Here is a 22,796-nt window from a genome sequence, read left to right on the forward strand (position 1 = left end):
GAATTAGGGTATAGGAATTAGGGTATATACTCCTTTCATTATATTAAGGGCTTTGTGAAAATAAGGTTGGCGTATATGAATGATTCTCATACCTTTTCCACATATAGCCCTTCAGCTCTTGAGAAACAGCTATTATGACTGCATTGTGTTATCTTACCTGATTTAAAGGAAGGACATTTTGGTACATTGTACACATAGAATAATAAAGTTTTGAAGCTCATTACAGGCCCTTCTCTAGCTACTGTGTGTATGAGTGTGTGCAGAATGCGGAGAGGTTCTGTTAGCAATAAAAACAAATAACTAAACAGTGGGAATGAAGAGAAGCAGACCTGTGACAAGCACTGTCAAAGGTGGCAAATTGTCATCTTTGTCTTCTCTGTTCCCTGCCACTCAGCACCATCACTTTGATTTCTTTCCTTTGGGATTCTTTTGATTACCTACCACGTTTATCTGGAAAAATATTCTTTAAAACACATTAGAAAGCATACAGATTTTAATAGGCTGAATAATGGCCACCTAAAACTATCAGGTTCTGATCTCTGGAACCTATAAATGTGACCTCATAAGGAAAAGGAATATCTGCAGATATAATTAAGGATCTTGACAAGAGGATTATCCTGTATTAACTGGATGGGCCCTAATCCAATCATGTGTATATTATAAGAAAGAGGCAAAAGAAAACTTGACACCCAGAGGAGAAGACAACATGCCCACAGAGACAGAGGTTGGAGTGATGTGATGCTAACAGCTGCCAAAGCTGGAAGAGCCAAGGATGGTCTTCTCCCTTAGAGCCTTTGGAGGGAGCATAAACAGGCCAATACTTTGATTTTGGCCCAGTTATACTGTTTTTGGACCTCTGATCCCCAGAACTGTAAGGGAATAAATGGGTGTTGTCTTAAGCCACCAAGTTTATGGTAAATTTGTTACAGAGACAGTTGGAAACGAATATGTATCTTAGGTGTAGCTGTTTAGTCGGCATTTTATCTTTTTTGAGCAAGGATATAACCAGTGTTTTCTAAACTGCAAACCATTGATTTTCATCTTTATTTAAATGTGTTTATGTAGTCTTTCTCTATAAGGTAAGACAATTTAGCAAAAATATATAAGAATATCTTGTCTCCTTTGAGGTTCAGCTTAGATAACTTTGATATTACAAAAGTTGGAGAAAACAAACTGTCTGAATCAGAGACTTTGGAATAAGAATTTATAGAAACTAATGAAGAAAAACAAAACTTGGCCTCATAGGGAAAGAATGTCTTATGCAAATCTTTTTTGTTAGCCAAGTTCACATACCTAGAATACAAAACTCTGTTTCAGTGTTTGTTGGGGATTTGGAAATAGCTTGAGATAATCTAATTTAAAAGGGCTGGTAAATTCCTTTAGCTTTGTAGAATCTATTCCATATATGTCAGAGATATGCTTGTTGTACTGCAAAATACACTAGCACTGTGTGGCCTTCCTTGAAAAGGTAAATATTGCTGTTACATTGTATTCTTTCATATTCATTTTATTGGTGCATGCTAATGAACTGCAAAAATGTAGTGGTAATACTGCAAAGTCTACTGGTAAATTCTGGGAATTATCTTAGATCAGTTCAAATGTAGTTCTAATTTTATGTACTACAAAACTATTAAATTATTAATTTCCATTCCTGCTACTGAATTTATATTTATTGTAAATGCAAACATATAATAGTAACCATTAATATTTTCTTTTCCCTTAAAAAATGTACTGGGTAGACAAAAGGACTCATAAGATTGTGGTTTGCTGATGCCATAGCAACATAGTCTTATATTGAGAGCATCATCTGTTACATTGCGAGTAGTTGTGGTCATGTGCTTAGAATCGACTTTCAGTTGCTAAAGTACATGGTGACATGATAGGATATGATTTATCCAGATGTTTACACAGCTGTCACAAAGAAATATTTTAGTGTGCTCATATGGCTTGAAATGTTATATATTTAAAGGATTGAGTTACTGTTATGACTTGGAATATTTAAGTAGCTTGAACTTCATGAGTAGGTTCAATGCCTGTTTTAAAAACAAAAATATGGATGGACAGAGACTAAAATCTCTGAATTATCTGATTGCCCTAGAGATGTTCTCTGATTGCAAAAATAAGAGATTAAAATGGTTCTATCTTAAAATATACTACTTGAGAAGTGATTGTTTCTTTGTTTTTATCATATTTTTGAAAAGAATACTTCCCAGAATAGTTTTAATAGTAAACCATAGCAAAATATAGGACGTTCAAACACGCTGGAGGCAAATTCAGTGCTGGAAATAATATGAATGGTAGTGTATTACTCAGAGTTCTCCAGAGAGATGGAGCCAATAAGAAGTTAGTAGGGAAGGGCTACAGAACAGATGAATGGGTCTGAGGTTGTCTGGTCCTCTCTAAAGAGGGGTACTGGTTTCAATATACACGTTTAAGTCATACAGATGCCCAAGTGAGTGGTAACCACTGATCTCTGATAGAAGCTCCCTGCCTTCCTCTCAGTTCTTAATTGGAACACTAGTATAGCTGGGCACCCTCTCTGTTCCTGTCCAGAGGTGGGTCTCTTCCCTTAGCTATGCAGAACAGTAAAATATGTTTATTCTTACCATGGTGTGCTGCGTAAAATTGCTTGTAAATTCTCTGATAAATTCTAGTAGTTTTCAGAGATTAGTTAAAATGTAATTCTAGTTTCATACCCTATAGCACTTTTTTAAACTTGATACTAAATTTATGCATTTATTGTATTGCAAACATAATAGGGAATCATTAATCTTGTCTTTTTCTTTAAAAATGCTACTGGAAAACAAGAGGATTTATAAGACCATAGTTTACTGATCCATTTTAAAAGCCAACTGGCTTCCCAGATCCGAGGAAATGGAGCAAATCAGGCCCATCCCTTCCCACCCATGTACCCACCCCATTTTGTTCCACCAGATTAAATGGTTCAAACTGCAAGCAATATGGTTATTCAAGGTCTTGTCCTGAAGGAAGACTGTAATGGTGAAGAAGGGATAAATAGGGGAATTATAGCTGACTTAAGTACACTTAGTTCCTTTACCATCAGTGAAAAGCATGCTTCTATACTTAGACCTTCCACAAGAGGTTTCCTTTAAGGACACCTCTCCTTCCTTCCCCATTCTTTCCTTCTTAAAGCTACCCTGAGAGTCTTCAGACTCTCACTCCTTCTTTTAGAAACCATCAGGTGTGTCCTCAGAAGCACGTGTCACACCTGGCATCCTTCTTTCCTGCTACAAAATGAAGCCCTCAGTCATTAGCCAGATGTTCTATTTCTTCAGGCCTATGAGGCAGGTTAGAGGATGTTGAGAAGGTAAATTCGGGTGGATTATGATATGACTGCAGGAACCTAATTCCAGTGTGGTTTCCTTTCCAGCGAGAGTTGTGTCATGGTTGGTTCCTTTTATGAAATCCCCTGTGATATAAGGATACCTTGCAAAGAGAAGAATATTTTTTTCTTTGAACACAGCACAGTTGAAACCCAGGATTGAATTTGTCTCCCATCAGCATGTTTTGGGGCTCATCATTTAGAATAATCAGACCTACTCATTCCCACTATCCGTTGGTAGCAGGTAAACATGTCCATGACTGAGCACAAAGTTTGCGCTGCCTGGGAACTGCCTGTTCACAAGCGAATTCACACTCCTTGTCAAGGCTCATTCATTTTGCTACCAGAGAGGGATGGGGCCAGCTGTCTTGTGTCGATTTGGATTCAATTCCTTTTGATTCTGTGTCCACTTCTAATGAAAGAGTAGTGGGTGGAATTTTGCCAGTTCACCCCTTATAAATGCAGCTTGGAAATCACAGGTGCAACATGGCTGTGCAGGTGAGAGTGGAGAGCCTGTGTGAGGCACACACACACACACATATGCACACACACTACTGCTCTTGTTTTCTGCAGACTCAAGACTAAGCTTTTGGAGAAATCTCACAGATCTAATATGATATGGAAAAGAGATGTGGAGCAAACCGAGTGAACCTTATCTAGAGGAAATGAAAGGAAAAGAAGTTGAAAGAAGGAAATGAAAGAGTTAAAACAGACACTAATCTTTATTCTTGCAAAATTGAAGGAATTATTATGCTGCAAAAACCAATAAGAAAAACAGTAGAGCCTATGATTTTACCTGATTTTTTTGCTTGTAATTTCACCTTGTTCTTTGTCAAGGCAATTAGAAATCAATCTTCAGTTAAGAATCTTGGAATAATTGTTAGTATGCACGTGATGTTATTATTAATAATTTATTGACTGTCTTTAATGATCACAGTTCCTCAAGTTATACTTCATTGTTCAGATTTTAATCTTTGCTTTACCTCTGTTGCCCTTTTCCTGGCTTCTGCTAATCCCACTATTGAGTTCACTACAGGTAAGAGAAGTTCAGTATTCTTAAAGAAGAACAGTGTATTGAGGATGGGATTTTATGAAGTAAGTGTCTTATCTCTGTGTCAGAGCATGTTGGTTTACGTAGTGATCTCCAGTACTTAAGGTTAGACAGGATCTAGCACATCATCTACCAAGTGTGTATAAACTTTGTAGAAGAGCACAATTTTCCTTTGAAACGTTTGGCTTTCTATATCCCCAAAATATAAAAACGTATTAGGTTGGGGGGACTGGAAAAGAAATATGCTTATAAAATCTAAGGCTCAGAGAAGCCCATGAAAAAGAGCAAGTTCACATTGAGGTTAATGGAAGAATTGTGGTTCAGCATTGTCCAAGAAGAGCAGATCTGCCAGCGAGTACTGAGGACCGGGAACCCAGCTGTAGGATCTGGTCATACTGGGGGACAGTGCCTCAGAGATCTCTTCAGAATAAATGACATTTTTCTTTTTCCCCATAAGCTAGGAGTCCTTGACAGTAGCAGGACTCATTTGGAGTGAGGTACTTAGAAACCAGCTTTAAGGAATTCAAAACAGAAAGTGGAAGAAGTATGTGAGCAGTGGATTCAGTGAGCTTGGAGGTAATTGAAAAAGCAAATATACTAAAGGTCAAAGAAAAATGAGGCCAGTTGTCTGAGGGCTCTGAGAATTAGCTCTTAAGGGAAGAAAAGTAAGGGACCAACAGTTGGGATGGCAAACAGGCAAAAAGACAAAACAAACAAAACAAAAAACCCACCGTGGTTTAAAAATTAGTCACAGTGGAATATAAAGCGAGGATAAAAGAGAAGAGGATATTTCTCAGGGTATGGGAGAACTGAAGCCACCACTGATGGGCATTCTTCTTCTGAGAATGAATTTATACCAAATACATACCTTTTAAAATAATAGGCAAAAATCTTAGGTAGCCTATTTGCATTTACACTATAAAACTCTGTCTCCCAAACAGTGTCGTGCAGATTATTGGTGGTTAAATCTCTAACTCATGTGAGGGATTTGGAGATCAAGTATTTCCTGAATCCCTACTATTTGCTAGAGAGAGAGAGAGATGCTGGTGTATGCCCTCAAAGAAGAAAAGATATGGAAAACACACATAGGAAACAAACCTTGATGAACTTTCTTTAAGATTATCTCATTTACTCCTTAGAATATGTATGAAAGAGTATTATTGCCCCATTTCATAAAAGAAACTGATATTCAAAGAAGATGTCTAATTTCCTCCGAGTTCATATAATCAGTGAATGTTAACCTTGCTCCTCCCAAAACTCCACCCTACCTCTATTAGGCTGTGATTTACAGTACAGGTAAGAAACAGAATCTATAAGGGCATAGGAATTCAGAAGAGGGTGAGATTGAAGAACAGAGGAAGCCTTCATTGAGGAGATAGAAATTTTCTATTGAAGGGGTCCTGTTTAGACAAGGGGAGGGCTTTGAGTGTAAAAATAAGGCTTATTATCTAGAAGTGTACAAAATGTAATTGATTAAAGTATCTTGGATTTAAGTGTTTGCTAGATATTTTGAGAAGTAGAAATTGTGAAATATAGCCAGGGCTTAGATAACTTTAGACCATCAAGAACCATTTAAAAATGTGGCTCCTAACTGTTCACTCACAGCCAAAAGATATTTTAGGATTAAAACCAATCTCAAGTTCTAAAACATTTATTAATCATTTAGACTTTATACTAAATTATCTTAGAAAAGCTGGAACTCAAATAAAATCACTTTTTAATCTGGCTCCTCTGTACAATATTAAGGCAGGCTATAATTTAGTAAATAAACACCTGTGAAAATTGCACTGCAACCTCTATTAATATGATTTAAACCATGTTGCATGCTCTCCTGAGATATGCCAGATTAATGAATTTTCCAAGCCTTGGTGGAAAATGACCTGCTGAAAATGAAAGTGGGATTCATAACTAAAAGCAGCCCCAAAGCAGCTAATCTTAACCCCATTTTACAAATAACGAAAATGGAAATAGGTTAAAGGTAGGTCATATTTATTTTAGATTACATCACATCCTTATCACATCCACATTTGAGCGCTAATAAAGGTTTTCTTTGGTTTCTGTTTCTTTATTATTTCAAATTATATTACATTCAAGTGTGTGTGTGTATGTGTGTGCTTCCTGTTTGTGCTCTAAATGACATATTGGGATGACTGGCCCAGATCTAGCATTCTGAGTTCTGTGCCAACAAAAATGTCAAGTGCATTTGCCTTTTAATTAAATGCAGTGCCTGGATTTTAATATTCCAGATTTGTCCCTGAAGAAGAGACTTTCCTGATCTTGTAGTTTATAGGAGAAAAAAATATCACTGACATTATCATGAAGCTTTTTTCCCCCAACAACACCAGATATCTACATTATCACTTTATAAACATTTCACTTTAAGGTTCAGGTTTAGTTGTTCTGTAGCCTAATTTTATAAACACTTTGTGTGTATATGTGATCCAGCGTTGTTTGTTTTGACTTATTTCTCAGTAATCTTCAGCTCAATCTACTTTATTCTTAATAGGCCACTACTACTTGGGTGTCCTACACATAATAATTAGTATGTGGAAAGTGTAGTTCCTTATCATTTACACTTTCCTTTCCACTTCCTGTACCTTTGGCATAAATGTTGGCCAGCTCATTATTCCCCAGGGTCATAGCATTATATTATTGGTCTTCTTATTTTTTTTACTTCCCCAAGTTAATTTTAATTCACTCTACTGTTATTCGTTGATCACATTCGTTGTATTACTTGAGGTTTAAAAAAATAACATTTTTTTAAAATCAGGTAGACAGCTCTATAATCTCTGAACCCCCTTTAATACCTAGTACAGAGAAAAGGTATTCAAAACATTTTGCTACTGATATGGTACACTCTTCCTTTTGTCAGTAAAAAGCCACACTATCTACCTCCAGGTTTTGTTCAGAGAGATCGTCCCTCACCTTTGAATCTAAAGAGGTCACCATGGTCTTCTGCCTCATCCCCTATTTTAATTCTCAGTGTAGAACTTCTCACTATCAGATGATGCTTATTTACTTGCGTCTCATCTGCTTCACAACACAGGGATGTAGATTGCATGAGAGCAGAGATATTCTCTGTCTTGTTCAGTGGTGAATCTTCAGAGCTTAGAACTGTGCCAGGTACATGCCAGGGACAACAGTTAATTCATTTATTAATGAAAGGAAGGAAAACCATACCTTCTTCACGGATTTAAGATTCCATTCATCCATCTATCTACTCATGACTGATTTTTTCTAGAAAGGATTTGGTTTGACTGCCAATTTATTTGTACTTTTATCTCTCCAACTTTACTCCTTTCTTATGTTTAGGTAGTGATTGAAGTTGATACCTCTCTGATCTCTTTCTCTCACTCTCGCTCTCTCTTTGAGTTCGTAGTGGCAAAAAATATTCCTAAAATAGGTGGCTAATCACATTTCTCCCAAGTGAAAGTGCTAAATAGGAGTCAGGAAGCATGAACTATATTTTTAATTGTGTCAATAACTAATACTGTGACCATGAAAAAGCCATTCACCTCTTCTGAGTTTTTTCCTTATCTAAAAATCAGAGTTGGGCTTTGATGTTGAATAATTCTAAGAAATGTTTTAGGATGTCAGCAAACCAGATACAGTTCTATGCCCCTATTCAGGACCCCTGGTTTTTCCTCTTTTTAGTACTTGGCATATTCTGCTAATAAGTACAATTATTTAAGTACTTATCATTTTGCTTCTAGATTATATACTCTCTAAAGGAAGAGCATTTGTTCATCTTTCTGGTTTTTAGCCTAATACAGTCTTTTGTACCCCTGAGGTATTCGACAAATATGGGATGTGGTAAAGAGTGATGTTAATAACTCTGTACTTTTAGAAATTAGACTTCTCTCCATTTGATGCTATTTATTTGAACACGTATTAGCTATGGTTCAAAAATCTAGATTTGGTAAAAGAGTTTCATCTGAATTTAATTATGTTTTATTTAATTATTACACTTACTGACACCTTATGTACCAAGTATTGTCCTAAGGACTTTATGTATTTTAGCACATGTCATCTTTCCATCGACCTAGAACCTAGATATTTTTATCATTTCTATTTTACTGATAAGAAAACTTAGGAATGCCGTGGTTAAATAACTTACTCAAGATTACCCAGCTAGTGAGTGGCAGAGCGGGGACTGAAACCCAGATCAATTGTTTTGTTATAACAAAAATATAGAGCTGGTACTTTTGAGGGGTGCAGAGATGGTCTGAGCCCTATGTCACCTCATGGTTACTGGCAGAAGCTGATGCAAGTTCTCTTTTTTAGATGAAAGCATGATCAATTTAGGTCTGCAGGATTCTCACAGACTAACATAAAGCAATTAACTCACAATCAGAGGTCCCCAAGCATTCATGAAAGTAATTCACTGTGAGGGATATAGCAGAAAAAACAGATCTTAATTCCCAGAGGACTGCAGGGATTAGGGTTGTCAAGTACAGAATACAAAAGAGCTAAAGGCTGTGTACAAAATATATAAAGAAACAAAAGTGCAAATCATAAAGATTAGCAAGATACTATCAAGAGTTACTAAACAAAGAACCATTTGCAAAGAACCAAATGGAACTTTTAGGAAGAGAAGCACAATTGTTCGAATTGAAAAATAAGCTTTTTGCTGTGGCTGGACTACTTTGACAGCAGCTTTAACAGAAGTGAAGGGATCATTTATCAGCTGGACCTTAATCTGAAGAAGTTACCCGTAGCAAAACATAAAGACCAGTAAAGATACTTCAGAGGAAAAGGACTAGGCATGGAAACATGCCCATCATATATTATAACATACTATGGAGCTATAGTACTTAAAACAGTGTTATGTCAGTACAGAATATTGCCTCTTGGGAAATAATGGAAAATCTGGAAACTGAATTCCTCCGTTTATATAATTTGGATATAGGACAAAAGTGGTTTTGTAGATCATTGGATCAATTGAAAACTTGTCCACAGATAACTGGATATTTATGTCAGGTGGAGGGACCTGAAATACCTTCCTACTGTATACTATACTCAGAGAGCAATTCCAGATAGAGCCAGGGTTAAATATGTAATATACAGTTTTAAAACTTTTAGAGAAAAAAGAAGAGATTATTTTTACAAATTCAAATAAATGGTTAATATATTTGACTTCACTAAAATTAAGGACTGCTATTCATCAAGATACTATATTTAAAGTGAAAGAAATGTCACCCACTAGAAGGTATTTGCAACACTTATAACTGAAAATGGATTAGTGTTCACACATAAAGTATTACTATAAACAGATAAGAAAAAGATGAAACCCAAATGGAAAAAATGGGTTAAAGTTGTACACCAAGCATTTCAGAAAAGAAGTACGTATAAATATTTCAAACAAGTATCTCAAAGATGATTTTAGTAATCAAATGCATATTAGATATCATTTTCTAGCACTAAATTGGCAAAAATTACAAAAGTCTGATAATACAAAGTTTTAAGATGTAATTTAAACAGAGTTTACATACACTGCTATGGGTATGTTAAATCAGTAACCATTTGGCATTACCTTGTAAGGTGGAATATTTGCAATCATAATAATAGTTGCAGTCAAAATCTGCTGGATGCAATCCAAGGGAGCACAGTTTGCCAAACCCTGGAATAGATCGAGGAGTATTTCAGTATTTGGGGAATGGCTGATGCTTTTAACTGATTCGGGTTGTAAGATACCCTAAAGCAGTGGTTCCCAACCTTTGTGGCACCAGGGACTGGTTTCGTGGAATACAATTTTTCCACGGATGGGGTGGGGTGAGGGGTTGGTTTAAGAGGTAATGCAAGCAATGGGGAGCTGCAGTTGAAGCTTCACTCCCTTGCCCGCAGATCACCTCCTGCTGGGCAGCCCGGGTGGGTTGGGGGCCCCTGCCCTAAAGTAATTGTCAGTAGATGAGATTGAAAAGGTTGATTAGAGCCTCGTATTGAAAGGCCTTATATGCCATACCAAGAACATTTGCCATTCCTCTTGAATGGAAAGCAGTTAAAGGAGTCATTTAATCACATTTGCATCTTAGAAAACTCATTTTGGTGGCAATATAGAAGATAAATCTGAGGAGCCCTACATGGGAAGCAGAAAGGCTTAGTGAGAAAGCAGGATGACTGGGTCTTGATCTGAGGCAGTGAGAAGATGGAATGGAGAATTAAGGACAGATTTCAGAGGTAACTTGGTAGACAGACTCCACTGTGTTTAAGAAGTAAGAGAACACAGTAAGTCTCTACTTTACCCAATTAAATAAGTTGAAATGGGAAGCTTAATGGAAAATCCATATGTAAAATTAAATATTTGCCCTTCATTAAATTACTGTGAAATAAAAAATAATATTTTACATGGTTTTTGACTTTTAAGTACATTCCTGAAATGTGATACCTATTTCTTTTGCTTTTTCAAAAAGTATTTCTATTATTTCTTCAGGATTTTATATAACATTTTGAACTATGGCTTTAAAAACAAATTCAGAGAATCTAAGACTACAAAAAGTTGCCTTAAGCAGTGTGAAATTAAGTTTAAATATTTGTAATATTAATCTATACTTTAATTTCATAGTTGTTTAAAGCCTCCATAGACTTCTGCACTGTTATTTTCCACATCAGAAATTTTCAGATAATACCCATATTTTTATTAAACAAGAACAAAAATTATATTCTAGTTAATTATTTAAAGAAAATGTGTGACATATAGCTGTTTTCCCTTTTCACCAATATAAAACTCTGACAGACCCTGTGTTTTATTCAATAATCTAAGACAAGTTTCATAAGATCATATGACATGATGAAGCAAGTGACTTCAAAGAATCCCTGAGTTAAATAATGCATGTTTCAAGATGCCCTTAAGGCTTAGACATCCACTGTGGCAGACTATTTAATTAATAACATGCACTTTACAAAACTCATCATTATATATTTATACAATAGACTGCTAAGATTTTTTTAAAACTTTTTCAGTAATGTCAGTTCCCCTATTCATAATTTTTAGTTTTTATATGATAGGCCCAAAGGGCTAACATCTAGGCCATCTCTACCCAGGGCAGCAGCATCTACTTCTGCTTTCCACTACGAGTGTTTCAGTTTATAAAAAATATTTCCCGTCATTATGTCACGTACTATTTCTAAAAGCTATATAACATAGGCACTGTTATTATTTTTACTTTCTGATGAGATATTAACTCTAAGAGATGCTAACTTGCTATTGCCACACAGCAAGTAAGAGAAGGAGCTAAGAATTAAAATAGAGTCTTGCTGATATCAAATCTCCTGTACTTCGCATGATGCTGGAATTTCCCTGCACTTGGGTTTGGTGGTAGATGTGGCAGACGGTAGAAAAGGTTAGCCTTGTGAAAGAATGGCTAGCAGAAGGGGTCGAAATTTCTAGAGACAATTTAGAAATGTATGTACCAAGTTCGTCTTATGCCAACACCCAGAAAAACAAGATATATGTCTGGTCAAATATATCCTTGTGTTTTTTTAAAAAGACAACTGATTTTCTTTATGCCATTACAATCAACCATAGGCAGGTTTAGTTTTATTCTCTCATTTATGCAACCAATACTGTGTACTGTTGCTCCTTTCCAGGTCCTACTGGAAATACAATGGTAAGCAAAATAAGCATGGCCCCTGCTTTAATGAACTTTATTTTAACGGCTGTGGGAAGCCGTTGGAGGGTTCTAATTAGTGGAGTGACATGGTACAGTCTTAGAAAGACTATGTGCTGCAATGTTGGTTTTGATGTGGACTAGGCTTAGAGAATGCAGTCAGGGAGATAAGACCGGTGGCAGCTGTAATTTGGGTGAAGGATGATGTTGACCGGAGTTAAGGCAGTAGCAGTGGGGATGGAAAAAGTAGAGACAGGAGATATTTAGGAAGTAGTAGTACTTTGCAACTAATTGTATGAGGAAAAAAAAGTCAAGTGATTATACCTGCCAGTTTGCCCAGGACAATTCTAGTTTTTGCCTTTTGTCCTGTCATAATTATTAAGAGTATCCCCCTTTACTTTCAAAAGCATTCCAGTTTGGATGATATGTTAATCCTAGAGATAAGGAGAGGAGGATTCAAGAATGATGCTCAGGTTTCTGGCTTTGAACACTATGTAGAAAGTTGTGTCATTTTCTGAAAGGTGACACACTAGGGAAAGAACCGGTTTGAGGGTAAGATTATGAGTTCAGATTTGGATATAGTGTGTTGAAGGTGACTTTCCTACGTTGAGGTGCAGACATGTAACAAGAATCAGATGACTATATGGGTCAGCAGTTCAGGTTGGAGGCCTTAGTTAGAAATATGTGAATACGGCATCTCTCTCTCTCTCAAAATATCTTATTGTATGTACCCTTCTTCTTTCAGTGATGTGAGACGATAAAATGCCCACCTGATGAGATGAAGTGAGGTAAATGACATAAGCATTGTGTCCTAGTGTTAGGCTACTACTATTGACCTTCTAACAATGTATCAGAAGTAGGATCATCTGCTTCAGGTGATCCTGAATCATGGAGCCATGATGAAGTTGATGGTTGGATGTCAGGAGCAGATGACGTGATGGTTGGGGATCCTGGGTGGGAAGGATTGGGATGGTGCAAGATTTCATCATGCTACTCAGAACAGTATGCAAGTTAAAACTTATGAAGTGTTTATTTCTGGAATTTTCCATTTAATATTTTTGGACCACAGTTTACCACAGGCAACTGGAACTATGGAAGGTGAAACTGGTTAAGGGGGGACTACTGTGTATTGATTTGAGAGTGACCAGCATGGATGGCAACTGAACTGACAGAAGTGGATGAAATTATCAAGCCAGAAAGTACGGAAAACTATATCAAGAGGTTCAAGTTGTCGCTGAGGAACTCAAAGCAGCACCCAGTTTTAAGGGAAACAAAGGGAGGGACTCACAAAGGAGATCTGGAAAGGAAAAGCTAGAGTCATAGGAAAACTGGGAGATGGCCAAGTAATGGAAGCCCTAGGAAAGGAGTGTTTCAAAGAGAGAGTGGATAGCAATGTCAGATGCTATCAAGAGGTTGCATGAAATAAGAAAAGTTGTACATTGAACTCAGTAACCAGTAAGTCATTAGAGATGGTGGTGATGGTGGGTTGGTGGCATTGGGAGACATAAGCCTGATTATAGGATTTTAAGTAATGATTGGAAAGTCAGTGTGAACAATTTTTCAGAATTATAACTGAAGAGGAAAGAAAGCATTAGTGAAATACCTGGAGAATATGCAGAATTTGCAGGACGATGGTGTCTCTAAAGCCGCTGTGAGATCACCTAATATATTGTACTTAGAGGCTTCTATCTCTCATATCCATCATGAAGATGCATTGCATTTGTATGATTGCAGCTATTATGTAATTTTAATTTTTAATTAAATTTATGTATTTTTAGGTATTTGTGTATTTTTTACCTAAATGTTTTAGGTAAATTCCTTTTAAGTAGTGGGAGCAAGGACACAATTTATAAAGTTGCTTTAACTATTTTTGCCAAAAAAATGCATCTCATAAATTTGCTCCATAAAAGTAAAATACTGCCTTAGTTTTTTTCCCACTGTCCAAAAAATCATGCTGCTCTAGGCTTCAGAACACTGGGAACTCTTTGAATATTCTTTGGCAGATAAAAAAAGTAAAGATTTATGGCAAAGGAAAGCATTTCTGGAAAAGGTGCTCCACATTGCCTTTGTGTACGTGCATAAATTATAAACGGGGTTCAGGGGTGCAGTCACTATAATAGCTTTTTGCTCTCTTTGAAGAAAATAGAAAATGCTCACTTAGGGGCTACTGCTTGTGTTTCCATTAATGAATCTTCTAAGGTTGAATGATTTTAAATAGGATATTTATGTTCCTTGGTTTAGCAGGGCAAGAAGTGGGAGAAATACATGTGATTAAGGTATCTAATGTAATAAATTTATACAGACATTTAATAAAAATGCTGTTAGTAATAGTAATAATAAGTCATAGCTAAAGACTTTGAGGAGGATTCACAATCAGGGGAAAACAACCACCAAATCATACGTTCCTGGAGAATTTGATTAGCCTTCAATGCTCAAGATTTATAATGATTTGAAGCATTGACGAACAACTCTTTTGCACAAGAGTTGTAATCATGACAAACAAGCAATCTTACCCAACTCAAATGAATGAACTTGGTGTTTTTTTCTTTCTTAACCACTTGGTAAATATTAATTGAAGTCCATTGTTTTACAAGTACATATATTCTATGACTTTGAAGTAGTAACACTGTTTTACATAATAGATTATAAATGTTTCAGTACTTTGCACCTTGAATACACCTGCAAGGTTATCAGTATCCTTGGTCAGAAGTTTACTTTTAGATTTGGCTTTTCTTTTCTGGAAATATGTTTAGATTAATTTATTAGCAAATCTATATTATTTAGTGAGACTTTAAAAAAATTCTTCATCTTCTGTATTTGAAATTGTTTAGCCATCACCTACATGTCACTTTTGTTATATAATAATTAATCACAGTTAGTATTAAGGCTGGATGTTCGTACTTCGTGATGATAGTCCATTTTGCACCTGTGTATATTGTGAGGGTTGTCTGCTTCTGGTGGAGCTTAGCAGTTCTGAAGATTCTTATGAAATATAACATACGCTACTTACAGCATAATATGTTTGTAAAGTTATTCCATAATAGCATGTGTTTAATTGAATTAAAATGTTATATTAAAAATATATTTCCCGGGTTTCCCTGGTGGTGCAGTGGTTGAGAGTCCGCCTGCCGATGCAGGGGACACGGGTTCGTGCCCCGGTCCAGGAAGATCCCACATGGCCGCAGAGCGGCTGGGCCCGTGAGCCATGGCCGCTGAGCCTGCGCGTCCGGAGCCTGTGCTCCGCAACAGGAGAGGCCACAACAGTGAGAGGCCCACGTACTGAAAAAAAAAAAAAATATATATATATATATATATATATATATATTTTTTTTTTTTTTAACCTCACTGAACAAGAAATAATCTTACAAAGACTTTCAGAAAGTTTAATTCTGTGAGTTAAGTCAGAAAATCACAAAGGGATCATTATCATTACCCTTTGAAAGCCACATGTAGCACAGAAACTTATGAGCATAAGCTTTAAATAGTGAATAATGATTCGTTGCATGCCCTGAAGTTTTTTCAAGAGATTTCTACAGCAAACATTGTCTCCCTATTTCAAGCAGTAACTGTGTCAAACCAATCCAATTTGAGAATTACAAACAATAAATATATTCTTTTTAGCTTTTTATCCAACTTTGAAATATACTCCCCCTGTTTTTATTGAATATATATGTATACATACATAAATACACACATACATTTATACATACACACACACTGATATACGTATGTATTTCTAAAGTTGCTCTTGGGAAAGAAGAGATCTCCATTATATTTAATGCATGTTTTGATGAATTGAAACATAATATGTAGTTTGAAATGTGGTAAGCACTGAACTACCTCTATTTGAGATTGGAAATTCCCTGAAGCCTGGATATAATGGAAAGTGTCAAGTCAGAAAGGAAAACTCCCTTGCTTACCAGAAAAAACAAACTGAAGGCTTGTTTTTCTTTCTTGAGAATAATGGGTACCAAATACTGGTCCATGGGGATTTTATCCTATCCAATTGAAATAGATACATTAAGACAGTTATAGTGAATTATTTTCCAAAGTTAACTGTGTTCTAACACTTTTCTTCAAACTATGTTTCCTACTGGTTTACCTTTAAAGCACCATTTTATGAAATGACACTGATATTAGATATATTAGTTCTTTTTAATTTCCTACTTGGAAAAATTAAAAGTTAACGACCTTGTGTCCATCCCCTTTGGGAGGAAACTGTGGCTGGTTGGAAAACTGAAGTGGATATTTAAATGTGCAGAACTGGAGGTGAAAGCAGAGGTTTGGGGGTAAAGAAGCCAAGAGAGAGAAGCTAAAGAAGAAAGGATTGGAATGTAGAAAAATGGGTAATTTTAAAAGGGAATTATCCATTAGGAAGGTCTGAGGTTGGATTTAGGGATCCTTTTGTTTGTTCATTCAGCCATCATCTCTTGACACTGATGGCTGCTTTAAGAGTTTCCCAAATGTGCCCAATTCTAAGAATCACCTGTCCTCCGTCACACAGATTCTTAGCAAGAGGGGCCATGGATCTGGAAACACTGAGATATGCTGCTTTAGAAGATAGAAGATATGTTAGATTTTTGTCTCTGTTCTTGAGCAATTTCTAATCTGTCCTATATCTCTAAGCCTCAGGTTTTTTAATCTGTAAAATGAAGATAATAATGCTTTCCTTGCCAGTTTTCAAGACAAATGAGGTAAAGAAAGATGTCTTCCAAGGGTTACTGGAGATTGTAAATTGAGTAGGATTTATAATATTAATTGTGTATGTATGTGGAGGATGGTGGTGGCTTTGAGAAAGAAAGAAAGTGAAGCTCTTCTCAGACTTCTGTTTCCCAAGTTTATTACCTGGCTTTTATTTGTTAAGAGAATGTGAAATATTCCTTAATGAATCTGTTTTCCTTTGCTTATTCTTGTCTTCCTCCAAACTGTTTATTTCAAATCTTTTTTACCATATCATAAACTCACACCTCCAGCACTTAGACTAGGCATTTATTTAACCTAACCCTTTGTGTCCCAGACAAAGGCCCAAGCACAACACCTTGCATTTTAGTGGAGAAGGATTATTGAATGAAGTGATAAAGAATGAATCTCTAAATTTGACCCTGTCTCTTTCCACTGTACTATTTGCTAAAACTCCTCTGTTCTTACTTTTAAGGATACTTGGAGAAAAATAGTTCCCTTTGATAGCTATTTCTAAGTTTTTATTTTTTTATGTTAACAAAATCTCTCTTCAAAAGTTTCTCTTTACCATAAGTCTCTCATGCTGGAGTTTAGCATGCTACCATATTTATATTTTCAGATTGTCTTTATTCAAATAAAATAAGTTGTCTTTTTGTGGTAAGCTTTAGCTGGGAATAATTTTCCTTTCTGTGATAATTAGCTGCTTTCAGTAACTTATATTTTTGATTCATTTAGCAGCAGCAACAGAAGAACCAGAAGTGATTCCAGACCCAGCCAAGCAGACAGACAGAGTGGTGAAAATAGCAGGAATTAGTGCTGGGATTTTGGTGTTCGTCCTTCTGCTCCTAGTTGTCATATTAATTGTAAAAAAGAGGTAAGACCTGATTTTGTTCTGTCCCACCCACTTACCATATGTCACTGTCACTAGTTTTGAAGCACTTTTTTGTTTCCCTGAGTGCTTTTAAATTAGAACACACAACAAGAATTGAATTTTAATGATGTTGCCAGCATCTGGGTCTGTTTCTTATGCTTTGTAAATAAATTCTTATTGGTTATTTGCAGTTTAATTTTGGATATAAAATATACTTTTTGTCAATTTAACCTTGAAATTAATGTATGAATTTAAATTCCTCAAACGCTTGAGTTATTAACGTATCTTATGTTTTGAAGCATCATGTATTGCGAATGGCAAAATAAGAGTTTATTATGATATTTGGGTTATGGTCTATGAATTATTTTGTACTCTTACTCTGTTTTTCTAAATGTTGGCTACAAATAAGATAAGAAGAATATGGGCATTATTTTACAAAATTGTATATTAATATTCACTGACTAAATATTTCAGCACTTTAATATGAAGAGTCAATTTTTTAAAATTGAGCATTAGTCTTTTATACTATATCAACCAATATCGCCATCTTCTGGAATTATATGAAGATATTAAGACCTACAGGAATTTAAATTGAATTCTATTTGGGAGATTAAGGTATACTTCTACCAGAAAACATTTCAAAGAATACAGTTTTTATAACTTGAGCTTTTTCCTATTCCATAAAGTGTCATTATCTGTAAGGCATTGTTTTAGAAATTAATACAACTCTCCAATCTTTCCAATTGTATGTTTTAAATAATATTAAAATTTGGAAGGATTTAAAAACAAATCTGTACAGAGTATAGTCCTAAAATACCTTGGTGTATAGAAGTGTTTGTCATTCATTAACTATATTGAATATAATAAAAGATGTTGCTTACATTATATTAAATCATATAATGTACTATTTTGATTGTTATTTTGTACTCAAAATAAATCATTAATACTATAGATAAGACTCATACTACATGTTTAATGATTCCATGAGAGTTTATTTTAATGTATTGCCTCTTTACAATTATCCCCTGGAGATATATATGTTGGAGAAGACACATCTGCATTAGAAACATTAGGTATGCATCGTAGTGTTTTGTGTTAAATTAGCTACATACGTGCTTTCCCCAATAGTGCTTTCTCTTTTTGCTGTTGTCTACCTCTGTGGTTGGAAAATACATCATATTTGAGACAGGAAGATTTAAGTATTTTACTAACACAAATTTGCCAATCAAGATCAATAAAATCTTTGAATATAACTTTCAGATCTTATGTTTCTATTTAGCTTAAATTTATATTTGGAGAGTTAAACTAAACAGTTTAGAGAGTTAATTAAACTTTGCTTTAGAGTTAAAATTATCTCAGCCACTTCAGATTGGATATGAAAACATAAAAATGGCCTCTGGTTATGTCTTCACTCAGTTAGAATTGGGTTAAACTTACTGATTTTATTGGTTAATTATTTGAAAACACTTATTATTGTAGCCTTTCTTATCTGTGGCCATCTGTTTTAAAAATAACCAAAAAATTGAAACATAAATTTTCTAAAGTACACCAAAACAATCTCTAAGCATGATTCTTTTTGTGTGGGTAAAATGCTCTGACAGCTCTCTAAAATTGCCTAATGCATCAAATTCTTTTTCTGGTTCATATTTTAAATGGTTGGATAAATGAGCCTTTCTATTAAAATGTTTAATGTTTGAGTTTTCATAATTATGCTTTAATTGATTGTCTTCTACTAGAAAGTATGCTAGGGCTTTTGTTTCTCTTCCTCATCACTACCTCTAGGACTAGAGAAGTTGCAATTTTATAGATAGATGAAGTTACATGTTTAGATATATTACCTTCTAGTGTGTAATATAACTAAGAATCCCTTACTTACCTAAGAAACTTTGTAATGACTTTTAGTTGTATGTAGTGTGTCACACATATATTGTGTATGACAATCACAAATATGTTTATTATACATACACAAAAGCATAGATACATAACAGTATTGGTTAGTATCAAAGTTAACAATTTTAGTATATAATGTAGTTTCCCTACGTTATATACTAATACACAAATTTATAATAAAAATAATGGAAAAGCAAATTATTTTAGCCCCTTAGGATCTTTATTTTTGTGGGAAATTGTTAAGTTTCTCAAGACTTTATCCCTCACTGGGAATAGTATATGTAGGTATATTTCTCATGTTGAAAAAAAAAAATCTGTGTATTTTTGGTTGTTGTGTAAAGAAATGGTTTGGAATTTAATTTAGTAAAATTCTACAGCTAAGGGTATATATAAAGTAAGTTTTTAGGCTAAGAAAAGGGATATTGCATCTTTCAAAACGCAATGTCATTTTAATTTAATCACTGTTGAATTATTTCCAAATGTATGCCATTTTTTCATTGGTTATGTATTATTTTAAATTTGCAGCATGAATACATTAATAATTCCAAACATAAATTTGAAATTATGCTTCAGTACAGTAAATGTTTGTGTGTGATATCATGGTCACATACATCTACTGTAGAAATATCTTTGTGCGTATATAGTGTATGGTGCATATGTATATTCACATAATATATGTATGTACCTGTGTATTAATAAGATATAATGACTTATTTATAGAAACTTAGGTGTCATTCTGCATATATTTTGTATTAAACTAATAGATCTTTATGTTTTGTATCTAAAAAAAATAGTCAATTTAGTGTAGAAGTTCTATACACAGCTGTTCCATCTGTCATGACATTTAGATGGTAATGGATGATATTACGCTTAACTGCATGTTGAAAATACACAATCCATTTAATTTTTCAATTTTTTTGGCTATAAAAAAGTCAGCATGTTATTTTTTCCAAATTATGTATTTTATATTTTATTTTCTATTGCGTATCTGTTTAATTGCATGGCAAAAGATATCTAACCAATGCATGAGCAAACTGAAATACAAACCAAAAAAACATGAATTTTATTTTATTTTATTTTTTAACGCACATTTTTCTGCTTTATTGAATGTGACAGAGTCACGCTTTTCATTCACCATTGCTTCTCTTTTTCCACTGTCTGTGATTTGCTTGCCAGGAGGAGCTACTATTCTTACTCCTACTACCTGTAAGTAGAAAATGGGTGATATATGACTTTACATGTGTTAAAGATGCAGTATCCCTTTTCAAAAAAATGAATAAATAAAACCCAAACCAAAAAACAGAATGTTTGCAATTTTGGTGACATTTCAAAAAATATGTTTTCCTGGACTCTAAAACTATAAAATTTACCTATTAACCTATTTTGTTAATCTTTTTAAAAAGGGATATTGTATTTCTGTATGTTCAGCTACTTTTAATTTTTATTTACAATTTTCCATAAGTAGCCATAGTCTACAGCCTAAAGCATCATTTATTTACTTAAGTCAAACCTGTACCTTATCAATGTGATGTCTCACTATCTGGTAAAGTAGAGATAGGGTTTGTAATTCACTAATACCTATCTTTACATAACACTTATGTTTGACAAAATGAGCCAAGTGATGTATTCATAGAAGAACATTCAAAATACCTTCACAGAATGTGAATCAGGTCAGGTCTTACTGTGATAACATCTCTCTCCACATTTCCAGGAATCCAGGATGGGTTATAACTTCAGAACACCTTTTGGGCTGCTAAAAGCATAATGTTGCAGTGACAAAGAAATAAAAAATTCTTTTTAGAGAAGAAATTCTGAGTTTGTTTATTTTGACTTAAATAGGAAAATGATTTTGTAAAATCAAGACCAAAAAAAGAAAAAGAAAACCTGTCAACCTACACAAAACACACCTAGGTGTCACATATCTCCTTTTGTCCTCCAAAGTTTTAGCTCTTCCTATGCTTAGGTATGAAATGCTACTTTGGATGACGAAGGCGAGTATTGTCCACTCTATTTCACTAATCATTTTCAGTTTATTACCTTAAATTCCAGGGTATTCATCCAGTCCAAAGGAATGATACAACAAAGTTTTCTTGGTCTTTGCTTGATCAGTATTTGATCCACAAAATTTTGAGACTTAAGGATCGTGATTAAGTACTTTTGGGGCATATATCCCACAATAGTATTTCACTAGGTAAATTTAAGCTAGCTTTACTAAAAATTTTGGTAAGAGTCTCAATGAATATAATGGAATTGTGCCAACATTTTAAATATTATAAACATTTGGTTTCTTAAAATCTGCTAAAATAAGCAGGTGTAAACTAGCAGTACTCCTAGCTTATTTTGATGAATTATAATATCCTTGTTAAATCATGTTTGATGAAGCCAAAGGTAATTAAATGTACCATTTCATACAATGATGGAGCACTTTTCCTCTTTATAGCCCACCCATATATCCACCTGCAGAAGTTTATGCTGTTGGCTGTTTTGATAATGAAAGTCATTTGCACATCTGTCAAACTCAAGGAGTTGCAAAATGATTAGCTTAACTGTCCTGAAGTGTACATTATATATGCAGGTTGTTCAGAGAGAGACAAAGCATCAAACATGCAGGAATCAATAAATGTTTAATTATGAGAACATCAATAAGCTTACCATTAGCCATCCATTTATCTATAATGTTAGAATGAGATTGCCTTTCTAGTTGATAGGTAGCATTTCTATATTCTAGACTACGTAGTAGGTTTTGATACTGTCATTGTAATACTTAGGGTTACTGGCATTATCAATCATAATTAGAAAAAAATGCCACAGACATATTTTTAAAAGCTGCTTAAATAGATGTAGTAAAGCTACTATGAATTAGACATTTTTAAAATAAAACTAGAAATAAAATAGAGTAAAACTTAAAAGAAAACCAGGTGTGATCTTTGAACTAAAATTCATTGGCATCATCATAGTAAACTGTCAGTTCTTGATCAAAACACTTAACTCTAATGCTGATTTTTATTTCTTTTGTAATAACCTGAATTAAAGCCTACCTCACAGGGTTGTTGTGAGGATTAAGGTATAAGAACCAAGGTGATAGTGTACAGTTGGCAGATATTAACAAAGGTTATATATATTCACCCATAATTTGTCGATTAACAAAGGTTTGTGAAACTAAAAAGTCCTTCAGTGCCATGAAAACTTTTACCTGTCATACATTTGACAAGTTCATTCTTCTTATTTTTCCTCAATCACAAAATATGTTTAAATTTTTATGTTTTAAAGTAAAGCCTCAAAATTTAAACATCTTTTCCACTTGCCTTGAACTATCTATCTTCAAATTTTTTACATTATTTTTAATCCAAACTT

At 34.5% G+C, this 22,796-nt stretch overlaps 1 protein-coding gene across 5 annotated transcripts in view; it reads left to right on the plus strand.

The window, feature by feature from the left end:
* Nucleotides 1-22,796, plus strand: part of PTPRK (protein tyrosine phosphatase receptor type K) — a 576,017-nt gene that overhangs the window by 515,775 nt on the left and 37,446 nt on the right. For 4 of the 5 annotated variants that reach the window (XM_032651570.1, XM_032651569.1, XM_032651573.1 and 1 more), the window contains one exon: nt 17,417-17,555. In XM_032651570.1, the coding sequence (XP_032507461.1) occupies nt 17,417-17,555 (139 nt within the window). The remainder of the gene's footprint in view (nt 1-17,416; nt 17,556-22,796) is intronic. The other variant, XM_032651571.1, reaches the window with a different exon arrangement.

Source organism: Phocoena sinus, chromosome 12, assembly GCF_008692025.1.
Source record: "Phocoena sinus isolate mPhoSin1 chromosome 12, mPhoSin1.pri, whole genome shotgun sequence".
Classification (NCBI taxonomy): domain Eukaryota; kingdom Metazoa; phylum Chordata; class Mammalia; order Artiodactyla; family Phocoenidae; genus Phocoena; species Phocoena sinus.